Here is a 13,044-nt window from a genome sequence, read left to right on the forward strand (position 1 = left end):
TATTATAATCTGATTTTCTAACGGTGTTTCCCCTCCATTGTGCAATTGGATGCTTATGTTTACCTTAGATAAGTTTACATTTTGATCTCAAACTATTCATGACAAGTATATTATATTAACACAAGAGAGTTGCCTTTATCATTATACATGCACGTTATGAATATATGATGACTTGATGAGCAATATTAGGCAAATGATCTATTTGGTTAGCAATTCTTATCCCATGAAGCTCAAGACAACATAAGTTATTAGAGTTGGTTAAATTATGTGGCCTTTTCCCTTTCCATAGATAATGTGCTATTTTCCTAGGTCTTGTTGTACATAGGGCAGAAACAGAGAAAAAAATTCACTTTCAGTTTCAGCATTGTCAAAATTAAACTCCCCACTGAAAACCCTGATTCCCATCTGGTTAATTTAAAACAACTTATTTTTCTTTCCTTTTTTCTAAAATTTTAGGATAGGTTGAATCTGCCCAAGGTAAATGGACTAAATTATCTTCCATTTTTTTCCAATGAAATATCATAAGTTTTATCTAAAATTTATGTAGTATGAGACAATTTAATCAAATAAAATGATCAATATTAGAATATCAATTAATAAAATAACCATAAAATGGTAAATGCTCCAAAATTTAAAGGAATCTGAACAAAACATCCACGGGTTGAATTTTCTCCTTTTATTAATAGTCTCAGTCAGTTGTTATTTCTTTAAAAGAAAATCGACTAAAGCTCAAATAGTAATTGAATAATCTCAGAATATCACATCCTTGATATCAGTCTTTATTTTTATTTATTATTTTTTAAAACATTAAGTGCTATTTAACTTGATACCATAAAACAAGTTAGTGGTAAAAAGGGTAGTGATTCTAATGAAGCTACACAATCCTTCAGTAAAGTTTCCATATTATTATGACAACTTTTTTCACAAAAAGGGGGGAAACAATAAAAAAGTAAGTAAAAAGGAGGTTCCTGTGGGATTATTATGTGGTCCCTCCATCTTTAAATTTTAGTATAGTTGCTGAAAAGTACGAGGGCCATTGAAAAATAAGTGATTGTTTCTTCGGTTTGTGCCGTGTAACCGAAGTTATAAATTGACCAGACACCCCGGCTTATTTGTAACTTGAACCAACGAGTGGAAAGCGAGTGTGGTTTTTTGTTTTTCTATAAATCCCACGTTGAGCAGAGGAAGCATCCACATACCATAACAGCAACCTCTGTTTTGCTCTGTTTTTTTCTGCTATATAAACTTCTGCCCTTTCTTTTCATTACTCAGTTCAGTTCCCAGAGTTTCTTTCAAAATTTTCTCACAAAACAAAGGATGACTAACAAGAATGTGGTGGCTCCTGTTGTGGCTTTCGTAATGTCGAGTGTTATACCAAGAGGAGCAGGGCCTGAAATAATGGCTTTGCTTGGTGGGTTTTCGGGCCCATACCAGAAGAAAATCATGAAAACGTTGGAGGATGGAGGTGGAAAAGGAGGAGCTAAAGTTAACACATGGGTTGATTCAATGAGAGCTTCATCTCCCACTCGAGTCAAATCTACCGTACCTAGTTCAGAAAATCAAGAACAAAGCCCTTGGATTGTAAGCATAATTGGAGCCTTTTTTATTAAAAATTTGTGTGCTTGAACCTTTTTTTGGTGTTACATCAATGGTTAATTAACTGACTTGATTCTGTTTCTGTTTTTCAAAACTGTTTGCAGCTTTACCATCCTTCGGCGCTTAGCATGTTTGATCAGATAATAAATTATTCGAAAGGGAAACAGATTGTGACCTTTCTTGACTATGATGGAACTCTCTCCCCAATTGTCGCAGATCCAGATAAAGCATTCATGAGTAAAAAGGTTTTACCTTTTGTTCTCTCTTGTTTCACTCTCATATATCAATTCATAAAATCTATAGAATATAACTTATTTGCAATTAATTTTCCTTCTTTTTTTTTTTAATTTGTCGTTAAATCAGATGAGAGGGACATTAAGGGACGTAGCCAGGCATTTTCCCACAGCTATCGTGAGTGGAAGGTGCATAGACAAGGTACATTTTTCTTCAAAGCAAAATTGCAAAAAATAACTCAAAAAATTAAAAAAAAAAAAAATGATCACTTTTTGCAGATTACTAATTTGGATTTTCTTTCTAATTTTCTTTCAGGTATACAACTTTGTAAAATTGGAAGAACTGTACTATGCTGGAAGCCATGGCATGGACATCAAGGGACCAACAAATAGCCGTGGTACTAAGAAAGTAAGAGATGATTTCTATAACTAATTAAATTAATGATCAAGATTTGATCTTGCTATTCTTTCTTCTTAGCTTAGTAATTTCTTCTTGTGTTTCAGGGTAATGATCAAGCAGTACTCTTCCAGCCTGCGAGTCAATTCCTGCCCATGATCAATGAGGTTCGTTTCCTTTTAATTACCACGAAATTGAACCTCCCTTTTCTTCATTCTGGTGACGCATAAGATTTTAACTGTGTCCAGTTATTTATTTATTTATTTGTTTATTGGGGTCAGGTGTACAAGATCCTGGTGGAAAAAACAAAGTCTGTCCCTGGGGCTAAGGTAGAAAATAACAAGTTTTGCTTGTCCGTGCACTTTCGTTGTGTGGACGAAAAGGTACCAGACCAGCAGTCAACAGAAATTATTTTAATAGCTTGCTCACCCCAACATACGCACACGCACACGCACGAAACACGTTACTTGATGGATACAATTATTTTATATCTAACCATTTTACCTCTGTTTTTTTTCTTAGAGTTGGGCACCACTAGCGGAGAAAGTTCGATTAGTACTTAAAGACTACCCAAAACTTAGGCTAACCCAAGGGAGAAAAGTGCTAGAGATTCGACCAACCATAAAATGGGACAAGGGCAAGGCTCTTGAATTCTTGTTAGAGTCACTTGGTGAGTATTCATGCAAAAATAAAAAATAGCCTTCCTTTAAGAACTAAAGGAGTTGGTACGTTATATCATGAGCCATATGTCTTAACTTCATATTCTTTTTCGATTTCTAGGATATGCGAATTCTGCTAACGTATTTCCAATCTATATTGGTGATGATCGAACTGACGAGGATGCTTTTAAGGTAACAATTGCCGCCACCTTGCTAATTGTTAAAATTATTGGGCTATTATATATGTTCCACGTATATATTATTATTATTATTATTATTATTACTTGTTGACATTTTGGATATAATATAATCCAGGTTTTACGCAGTAGGGGCCAAGGGATTGGGATTCTTGTTTCTAAAATTCCAAAAGAAACAGATGCTTCATACACTTTGCAAGATCCATCAGAGGTAAGTCCAACATGATTCATAGTCTTGTATGTGTCTGTCGTTGCTTAATTCAAGCATTAATCTTGTATTTCTTTTTCATATATATGTTAATGATGAATCTGAGCTATATGTTAACTATATGCTTTTTGTTTACAGGTGGGGCAATTTTTGCGGCGTTTGGTGGAGTGGAAAAGAACGAGTTCTCACTCCCACGAGTTGTAGATTATAGATGAGTTCAGGGAATTGAGTCCCACTCCTGAATTTGGTCAAGGGGTGGTTCGAATACTATCCCTTTCTTGTTAAAATAGGAAATATTATTGTTTTTAAATTTTTAGGGACAAAGTCCAAATAGATTCTCTCTCTCTCTCTCTCTTAAGAAGTGTTCTATTCCTTCACACGTTTGCATGCGCATGCGGCTAGTGAAAGACAGATGTTTTATGCCCCAGTTACAAATGGCGCGTCAACCTTCTTGCTCTGAAGTGTACTTATCGTACGTGTGGACAATAAACACTGAAAATGAAACTTCAGCTTGAAAAGCTGATTTAGACAATCATAAAAACAAATTGAGTTGATCTGGAAGATGATGTTATAATGAATAATATTGAGAGGGTAAATACGTAAAAATATTATAATAAATGAAATTGTGCAGAAAAGTTTTATATAAATTCATAAATTTAGAAATATAAATGCTAAGAAACGAGAACGAATTTTAGTACTATAAATTTGTTTATATAATATTATTCACTTTAGGATATTTAATTTAATAAAAGTTACTTTTTCTTTTTGTCAAGATAAAAAATAACTAAGATAAAAAGAAGTTCCTCTTTTAATTGTTTAAGTAATGCATATATAAATACTGTTACTTTCACCACGTCTGTCAAAGAAGGTATAGAAAAATTCATATGTATATCGCATATTCGAATTCTTGTTCTAATTGTATTAAAAACAAAAAACTGTACATGAGATCACGATTCTCTACGGTTAAAAAAATAAATATAGAGGATCATCATAAAAAATGGCATTTTCTGTAATAAAAAAAGATTATAAATATAGTTTTGCCAAATATACACTGAAGGATTATAACTGCACGGTGGTATTGTTTGTTTCTAACACCAGAGATCCAAATCATATAAATGTTTACGACATCACGGTTATAGTAACTATTATTTCAATCTTTATAGGTTTGACCTCGATCTTGGTATAAATTCAAGCTTTGTTGATAGGGGTCAGTCACCAAACTGCATATGACATAAATATTGTGACTCGAGAAACTTGTGGATAGCATGTCAGCCGCTCCAGGAGGAGCGGGAGATTGTTATCAATGGATTAAGTTGGATCAACTATAATAAATGAGTCTCACATCATCTCTCAATCCAAAATTTTAAATCATTGAATTCATGGATCTTCTCATTTATATGCATCACTAAGCTCATTATCAATTAATATAAAACTATCACACTTGAATAATCTATCATAACAGTGTTCTCGAGTGTTAAAGAACTAATTCAACCCAAAATCTTAAAGTGTTGGGTGAAGGTCTTTTTAATGATTTATATATATTCTCTGAACGTGAATATGGCACAAGCCCATTATTGGTCCGCCTTGTGCTGCACAAACTCATTTTTTGTCTACTTTGTGTTTTTCTTAATTCCACCTGAAAGTGGGGGTGGTGAGGATCGAACTTATGACTTCATGGTCACTGAAGCTCTGATACCATGTTAGAAAATCAATTCAACCGAAAATTTTAAGATGTTGAATGAGAATCTTTTTAATGATTTATATTATATTTTATAAGATCGGGTTTGTTTATATATTCCACTAAAGAACTCTGGCTTATAGGTCTTGCCTCCAAGTAAATGAAGGTGATGACTAAAAAAACTGAAGATACGAAAACCATGTGAAATCTAGAACTTGGTGTATCTACCCTCATTTTCACAGTCAGAGCCTGAAAAATCTTTCACGGGAGTTGGGACACATGTAACAAAACGTACAGTTGTCAAGATGCCTCTTGTCATCATTGGTATAAAATGGAAATCACTAGTTAAGAAGTGCACGCGTGTTGAGATTGTATTTGCGTTTGGATTTATCCCCAGAAGAAAATGATAGGAACTTTAATAATTAGGAGGTTTGTCTTTTTATGAAGACATATGCCTAGCACGTACACCGACACAAATGTGAGTGGCTAATTGCGTTGCAAAAACTTAATTTTCTGTGTGTATCTTTTATGAGTTTTTAAAAAAAAAATGTATAAATTTATGTGAAAAATACAATATATTATACTTCATATAATTTTATTTTTAAAAAAAAATGTAATGATATATGCCGTACAAAAACTATTTGTCCATAAATAAGGAAAGTCATGAGTTGGGAATTCTTCTATTTGTTCAGTATTTTTTTATTTTTTTTAACAATAGTTCGGTTGGGGTAGATCGATGTCTTGTGAAAAGAGAGGAAAGAAGTCCATAAGTTTAGCATGCAAGCATCCTTATCATCATGAGTCATGTGTTGTACTTGCCTCAAAATCCGACTGTGACTAATAAATCCACATTATTGTGCATATACTTCTATGTCATGTTTTGCCTTACGTCTTTCTCAATAACCATGTAATAACTGTTCAAAAGGTATAAATTCAAACTTTAGGTAGAGCATAGATACTATACCAAGTTGGCCGGAAACCCTGATGGCTCCTCCTTTCGGTTATCAACTATCCATATTCCTGTAGTTGTTGACCACATTTTCCTTACTCGAATTACGCATATTGCATTACTAAATTAGCTACGAATTAAGACACCTAACAATCTCAAAGGAATAACCCTTTTAATCACAAAACCCTAAAACAAAACACTTGCATTATTATTGCCAACCACCCTATTCCTTATATGGTCAAGGTGTTGTGCTGTGAAATGAGTTAGTCATGCCATTATCAAACAAAGGATAGTAAATTTGAAGATATACATGACAATTATAGTCTCCGACTCAACGTACATAAATTAACCTGCTTGGTCCTGTACCTCCCAACTTGTATACAGGGCATCTATTTTCACCCTTTTGTCAGACATAGTTCGAAAAAGACATGGGAACAAGGATGAATTTTAATAAGCTTTAATAGGACCGAGATGAAAGTTGGAACGGATGGTACCGTCATAGGGTGCCAGGAACTCTAAATCTGAAGCATATATTATTATGATCATTGTTATATATATTTAGGACAGCTCCTAATAAAGATAAAGTGAGAATATCTGGGATAATAAACTAATTAAAAGAATCACTTAGGGTTGATCTTGATCCTAATTCCTAACATCCCCTACCATTAACAATTGAAAGCCCTATCCTTGTTTGATTAGGATATTGAACCTAAACATAGCCTTATAATTGCTCTCTAAAAGATGCCTAAACCGTTGGCCGCCTTGATTTGATTTGCTCGATCAAATATCATCAGAGTGGTATCTCAAGATAGTAATTTTTTACACAATACGAGAGATCTGATTTCTAGTTTAATGGTTTATTTTCAAAGGGTTAGGTGCGTGAAAGGGAAATCCACTACTTGGTGAATCTTATAAGTGGTTGAAGAGGAGTTGGAATCCACTCAAAGTGCTTGATTTGAAGAAGACACGAGGACTCTTAATGGAGACACCAAACACGCTTCCAAGTCTTGTAACCCAGGTCTTTATTTTCATACGTGTAAAGATAGGTTACCACTAGATTCAGTTTCATAATTGGTGCCTTAAACTGAAATAAACTAAGAGAAGCCTTGGAAGCTCCAATTATTGGTACGAAACCGGCACTCCCCAACACATCTGACTGAACACCCTCATCACTCTGTTATCATGGCAATATTGAACAGCCTGCACTCATGTATGTCTCAATCATGTGCTTGATTTGTGTGAGGGACAAAATATACAAAAAAACGTGCCTCATTTCCTATTATGGGCGATATCGAGACAATTTATTAAAATATATAGGACTTGGAAATAAATCTCTTCATGTGTTATTTAACATAAATATTATGTGAGAGGATTTGAGTACTCTTTATAGACAAATTAATGGTGATGATTTTATTACTCTTATCCCTACATTTTTTTCTCCCATCTCTTGTCACGTTAATTGTCCATTCATGGGTCAAATCAAATAATACATGAAAGGATCTTCAGTTGTGAGCTTTTTGCTTCCAATAAACCACATCTGAGAATAGAAAATGAAAAAAAATAAAAATAAAAAGAGAAGGATGCTTAAGAGTTATATAAAATACCCTTTACCCTTTATATTAAAAAAAAACTCAGCATTCATAAGCTAAAAGGCCAAACCGAGGTTGTGTGGATTTTTCTAAACCCTTCTCATTTCCCATAGTAAAAATACTCTTGCGACCTCAACAACTACTGTATTAGTTTAATTATTAGTCAAGTATACTGTTGTTAGCTTTAGTAATTAAGTTAGCTAGCAAGCAACAAGGCATATGGTTCTCCGTAATGCATTATTTGCCATAGGGTCAGGGATACCCAATTAATAATGGATCTCCATAGACGTGTCGATCCGCTCTCTGCCTTTGGACTTCGATCAAATGGTCCCCACATCGAGAGTCGAGCATACATATGCTTTCATTTCTATATATGATTCGTTTACAAATTTTTTTTGAAATTTTTTACAAATTACACTATCTTTTACCAGGAGAACATAGTGTAATCAGTGTTCTCCTGGGAGAAGATAATGTAATTTGTAAATAAAAAATTTTTTAAATATAATCTGCTCCTATATTATATATAACTTTTTACAGTGTCGATTAATGATGAGTCGTTAGGTTACGGCTTAGCATTGAATAATGAGATTAAGTACTCTTATGAATAGTTGCTGCTGTTGTAGGGAGCAAATACTGGTTGTTTTTTGAGTTTCATAAAAGGTTTATTGCTGGTATCTAGCCCTTCACTCGCTGTTGATTAAAAAAGAAAGGTAATATAAACGCGCGAGAAAGTGATTAGCTAAATTAAAAGAAAGGTATATATAGAACGGATCGTTCAGCAATATATATATATATATAGCCTTTAGGCTAACATGCATCTAGCAAGGTCTTCTATTATGGGACAGATGTTGCCATAAGGAGCTAACAGTTCGCTTTAGTATAGATTCAATGCCAAAGAAAATGCTTGTATGGGTTGGCACCTTACCTTTCCCTTACCTAGAACCTGTAACTTTTAATGAACAGTAACACCATAGCTGGTAAACACCACTCGCTGGCTCATGAATGGCGTTTGTATATATGAATATGACAACTAATCGGAGGATGTTTGTTTTGCACAGGAATCACTTTTCCGGTAGTATGCTATATATATATATATATATATATATATATATATATATATATATATATATATATATATGTCCGTTTTGTTAAAAAAAAAAAAAAAAAAAAAACATTCTGCAATAAGTAGAATTAGTTTTTAAAGACGTAATTTAAAAAAAAATTATCTAATAGAATTAATTGAATTTGGAATATACTAAATTTTTAAAAATATAGTTATATTTACACTTTAAAAGTGATTCTATTTTATTATCAAAAAAATAATTCTTTTAAATTATTTTTTTAAATACTAATTTTTTTAAAATTAATTCTTTCAGCAGAGTTTTATTTTTTTCAAAATTATTTCTACTAAAATATAATCCAAACCACTCGCTAACGTTTGAGTTTCCTTTTCCAGCAGCTTTAAAGCATGAAAAAAACTAGAAAAAAGTGTTTTGGTTATCTAGTAGTCAATATTGTTGGATGCAGATTAGAGAGAATAGCAATAGTAATTAAAATTTACCAACTAAAGTTTCAGTTAATCTTTTTTAATTTTGAAAATGAATTTTTAAATTGTTTCTCTTTTCAACATAAAAAAATTACACAGAGAATTAATTCATGCGGAGGATATGCATATGAATAAGTGAAGGGTTATATTTACAAATTTTTTGTTTACAAATTACACTATATATGTTCTCCTGAGAGAACACTAGGTTACATTATGTTCTCCCAGGAGTACATAGTATAATTTGCAAAAATTTGTAAACGGATCATTCTCTATGAATAAAATCAATTTTATAAATCATGTATAAAAAAAAAAAATTATGAAACAAAAAATAATGTAAACGTGATGTAAAAAAATAAAAAAGTTGCAAGATTCGTTTTATTTTTTAACCCAAATTATTGCTAATTCAGGTTTTGCAAAACGACAAGGGAAACCATACACAGAAAGGATTTAATTCTAATTTTTTTATCAATGTAATTTTTTTTATGTTAATATCTATTTATGTGTCATTTTATTATTAAAAATGTTTTACGTTGTAAATAGTTGTTATTATATATAGTTAAATTCATAAAAAAATAATTTTCCATTAATCCCTCTATATTATTAAGGATTTCTAACTGCATATACCATTCCATCACATTAATATTTCAATAGTTTTGTAAAAGTGAGTTACTTTTGCAAAAGAAAGTCACAAACAGAAATTTCAATTTGGGATGCGAGGACTAATTTTTTTTGAAAAATTAACATTAAATTATATAAAAATATTAAATTAAAAAGAAGTAAAAGGAACTTTTGAGATTTGGAGGAGCACGACGCTTCTAGCTCCTGCCTCGTCAAAAAAAATTTATAATGTATTAACTATATATAAATGTAAATTTTAAAAAAATAAGAAAGCAAAAATACCATGTATCTTTATATACTCTTATATAAGTCTATGTATATATAAAAGTGACACGCAATTTAATAAGAGAATTCGAGTTTGAATCTACAAATAAAGAAAATAACATTGTTTATCAAAAATAATAATAATAATAATAATAATAATAATAATAATAATAATAATAATAATAACATTGGAGGAGTCGCCCCAATATAGATCCAACAATATTTGAGCTAGATTAAACCGACTTAAATACCAAATTATATCTTCTGTTACAGTATTTTTCACCCTCACCATTTAAATAATTTTTAATTGAAAAATCATTACTTCATTTTATCAACCTATATATTAGTACTCATGATAGCATTACGATAAAATGACAAGTTGATTAAATTAAAGTTATTAAACACACAAATATTAATAATTAACTAATGAAATTTTTTATAGCTGGAAGGGGAAAATAACAAATATTAGAGTCAGTACAAAAATTTTGAATTTTTTTATAATTTAAAAATAAAAATAACATAAACCATGTATATATATTTTATTTTTAAAATACTAAATTGATTTCATTTCTTATTATTTAGATGATTAGATTGATATCATTCTCTATCTTTCATCATTAAATTAGAATTACGTACGTCTTTTTTTCCAAAAACCAAATTAACGTTAACACAATCTTTCCGGCACCTATCACTCTGAAAGTTAAAATTTACATTGGCATCTGAATCTAGAAAGGGGTAGATCTAAGAACAAGAAGAGAAAACCAAATTGTTTTGTCTGTGTCAGCTATTTATGTACATTTCTGCGCTAAATACTGACTCAACGTTCAATACCGAAGGTATTAAAGAAAAAGAAAAAAAAGGGACCTAACCAACCATTTGATTTCCTCATCCCAGAGCCGTCGTAAAATGGATCTCAAATTCTGAAGACAAGAGAAAACTTGGAGTTGCGAGCAACTAGTGTCGTTTGGTTTGGCATTGTTGGGAAAGTACACCAGTGGCTTTGGCCAATGTATCCACCGTCACTTGGCACGACACGTCGTATTTCTTCGTCCCACCGTGCAACTTCCCCTTTTTCGTTCGTTCTCGGACGTGAATGGTTAAAAAGAATGTGACATTCTATACAAAAAAAAATGTGACAAGCACTTTTTTTTTTGTTGTCGTTTCTCATGCCCTCGTTGACCCCCTTAGGCAACTAGGCTTTTGAGCCTTTCAATGCTAAATTAAGCACACTTGAATTATGATGGGCTTGAAAGAAAATTGGATAGGGACCCGAAGCAATTTCTTGTTGCCAAACATGCCCTCCTTTATACAAAATGCCCACTCTTGAATTTGGATTGTGGACCTGTAAAGTAATGTTGTATTCTATTGGGTCAGGTTATTTGTGGAGAAAAAAGTGTTGGATGGATAATCTAGGGTCCTTAGGCCTATTTAACATGAGGAAAAAGCCACCTATAGGAGCCACCAATAAAGATAACAATTGTTATGTAGGCAATGATTCGCACGTAATACCAATAGCATTTCCTCTTTTTGTCCCTCTCGCGAGTGTTTCGGTGCTGCTCGGCGATGCGGGCATTTTCCAGTGGCGGAGTGCGGTAGACTTGGTCCCTGGGGACCTGGACAACGTAGCTGCCATAATGCCATTGCCGAAGTTTGCTAGCTGGAGTTGATGGGAACCGGTGGCGACTGTGGCGGCGGGCCCACCATGGGAGTATGGCCGGGGAGCGATGGGGTGAAGAGAGAGAAGAAGGGATGGTGGAGGAATGTGGGGATGTTAGCAATGAGGAAGAGAGGGGCGCAGTTTGCATGAGAGAGGTGAAAGTGGCGTTCCTGCATGCATGCACTATGCACTTTGCACGGGATAGGGGAGGATGAGAGATTGAGAAAGAGTGTGTGCGTGGTGAATGTTTGGTTTAAAATAAATGATAGATTGGAGAGATATCCCAATACTAGATTAGATTTGAAGCTGCTTTTACGGTTCAATATATTGTATTCACTTAACTAGCGGTCCCAAGAGAATTAGAGATGTCTCGATTTTCCTTAACTCGCCAAAATAAGAGGAAGTGCTGCAATATGATCACTTGCTTGAAAAGAAAAGATAGACACATCTTTGATTATTATGTCATAATTTATCCGAATTTGTTTCGAATTATTTCTTTCTTTCTGTTTTGGGTTAATTCGTCAGATCAAATATATGATCTCAGCCCACCCAGAAAGGATATAATATCAATATACAATGTGAGAGAAAGTGATCTCATCTAAATAAAGAGAACCTAAAACATTACAAATCACAATAGCTGAATTCCTACCGCAAGGAGCTAGCACATCAACTCTTTTATATATCAGTCTCTCATCTACAACTATCTGTATTGTTTATAAAGGGACCCTCTCTATCTCATTTTATTACAATTTTGTTTTTCCTAAAATATTATTTTTACTTAATTGAATGTAAATGTAAAAAAAATAAAAGAAATAAAATTGTACTCGTTACATTACAATTGAACCTGCTGGGAGCTGGTTTTGACCCACCTCACCTTAAATCTTTATCTTAAGTTAATTTTGTGTCTTGTTCCATATGCTTTATTATTTTTAAAATGTATTTATATACTTTTATGAATTAAATTGTGTTTGCATACTTATTTATATTTTAGATAGAGATTTCTTATTCATGACTTTTGATAATATAAAACGATAATTAAATTTAAAGATCGTGAGTCGTGATTGAGATCACAATAAAAAAATGTATCCCTATATATAATATTGACATGGAATACCTATTCTTTTTGGTACAATAGCGCGCGGTAGGCCCAGCCAAAATAAAAAACTAACCAGCTAACTGTATAAATAGAACATTTATTTCTACAATTATAAGAAATAATGTTCCATTACATTACCAAAAATAGGAATGTCTCATTCTTATTTTCATTTAATTTCATTCCAACTTCCCCAGAGACTTCAGGTGGTTCTTAACGAGCTATTCGTGTTGCTATAGTCATCACCGTTGCTGGAGATCCTTCCCGGCCAAATCCATGATGTTATAAGGCTTCCGGAAAAAGAATTTCCTGCGAAAATGATAGTTTTCACGGTAAGATATCCGCAAATTTTGCACTAAG

The 13,044-nt window shown here is 32.7% G+C and overlaps 1 protein-coding gene across 1 annotated transcript; it reads left to right on the plus strand.

Annotated features, from left to right (window-relative positions):
- Positions 1-1,437: 1,437 nt before the first annotated feature.
- Positions 1,438-12,767, plus strand: LOC133295305 (probable trehalose-phosphate phosphatase I). The gene is made up of 11 exons (XM_061494111.1): positions 1,438-1,581; positions 1,701-1,841; positions 1,960-2,031; positions 2,146-2,238; positions 2,334-2,393; positions 2,508-2,609; positions 2,749-2,896; positions 3,007-3,077; positions 3,201-3,293; positions 3,429-3,471; positions 12,727-12,767. The coding sequence occupies exons 1-11, from the start codon at positions 1,444-1,446 to the stop codon at positions 12,765-12,767; spliced, it is 1,002 nt and encodes a 333-aa protein (XP_061350095.1). The 5' UTR covers positions 1,438-1,443.
- Positions 12,768-13,044: the final 277 nt, after the last annotated feature.

This window comes from Gastrolobium bilobum, unplaced genomic scaffold (genome assembly GCF_033153095.1).
Source record: "Gastrolobium bilobum isolate Gb01-03AN ecotype WA unplaced genomic scaffold, APGP_CSIRO_Gbil_v1 utg5789, whole genome shotgun sequence".
NCBI lineage: Eukaryota > Viridiplantae > Streptophyta > Magnoliopsida > Fabales > Fabaceae > Gastrolobium > Gastrolobium bilobum.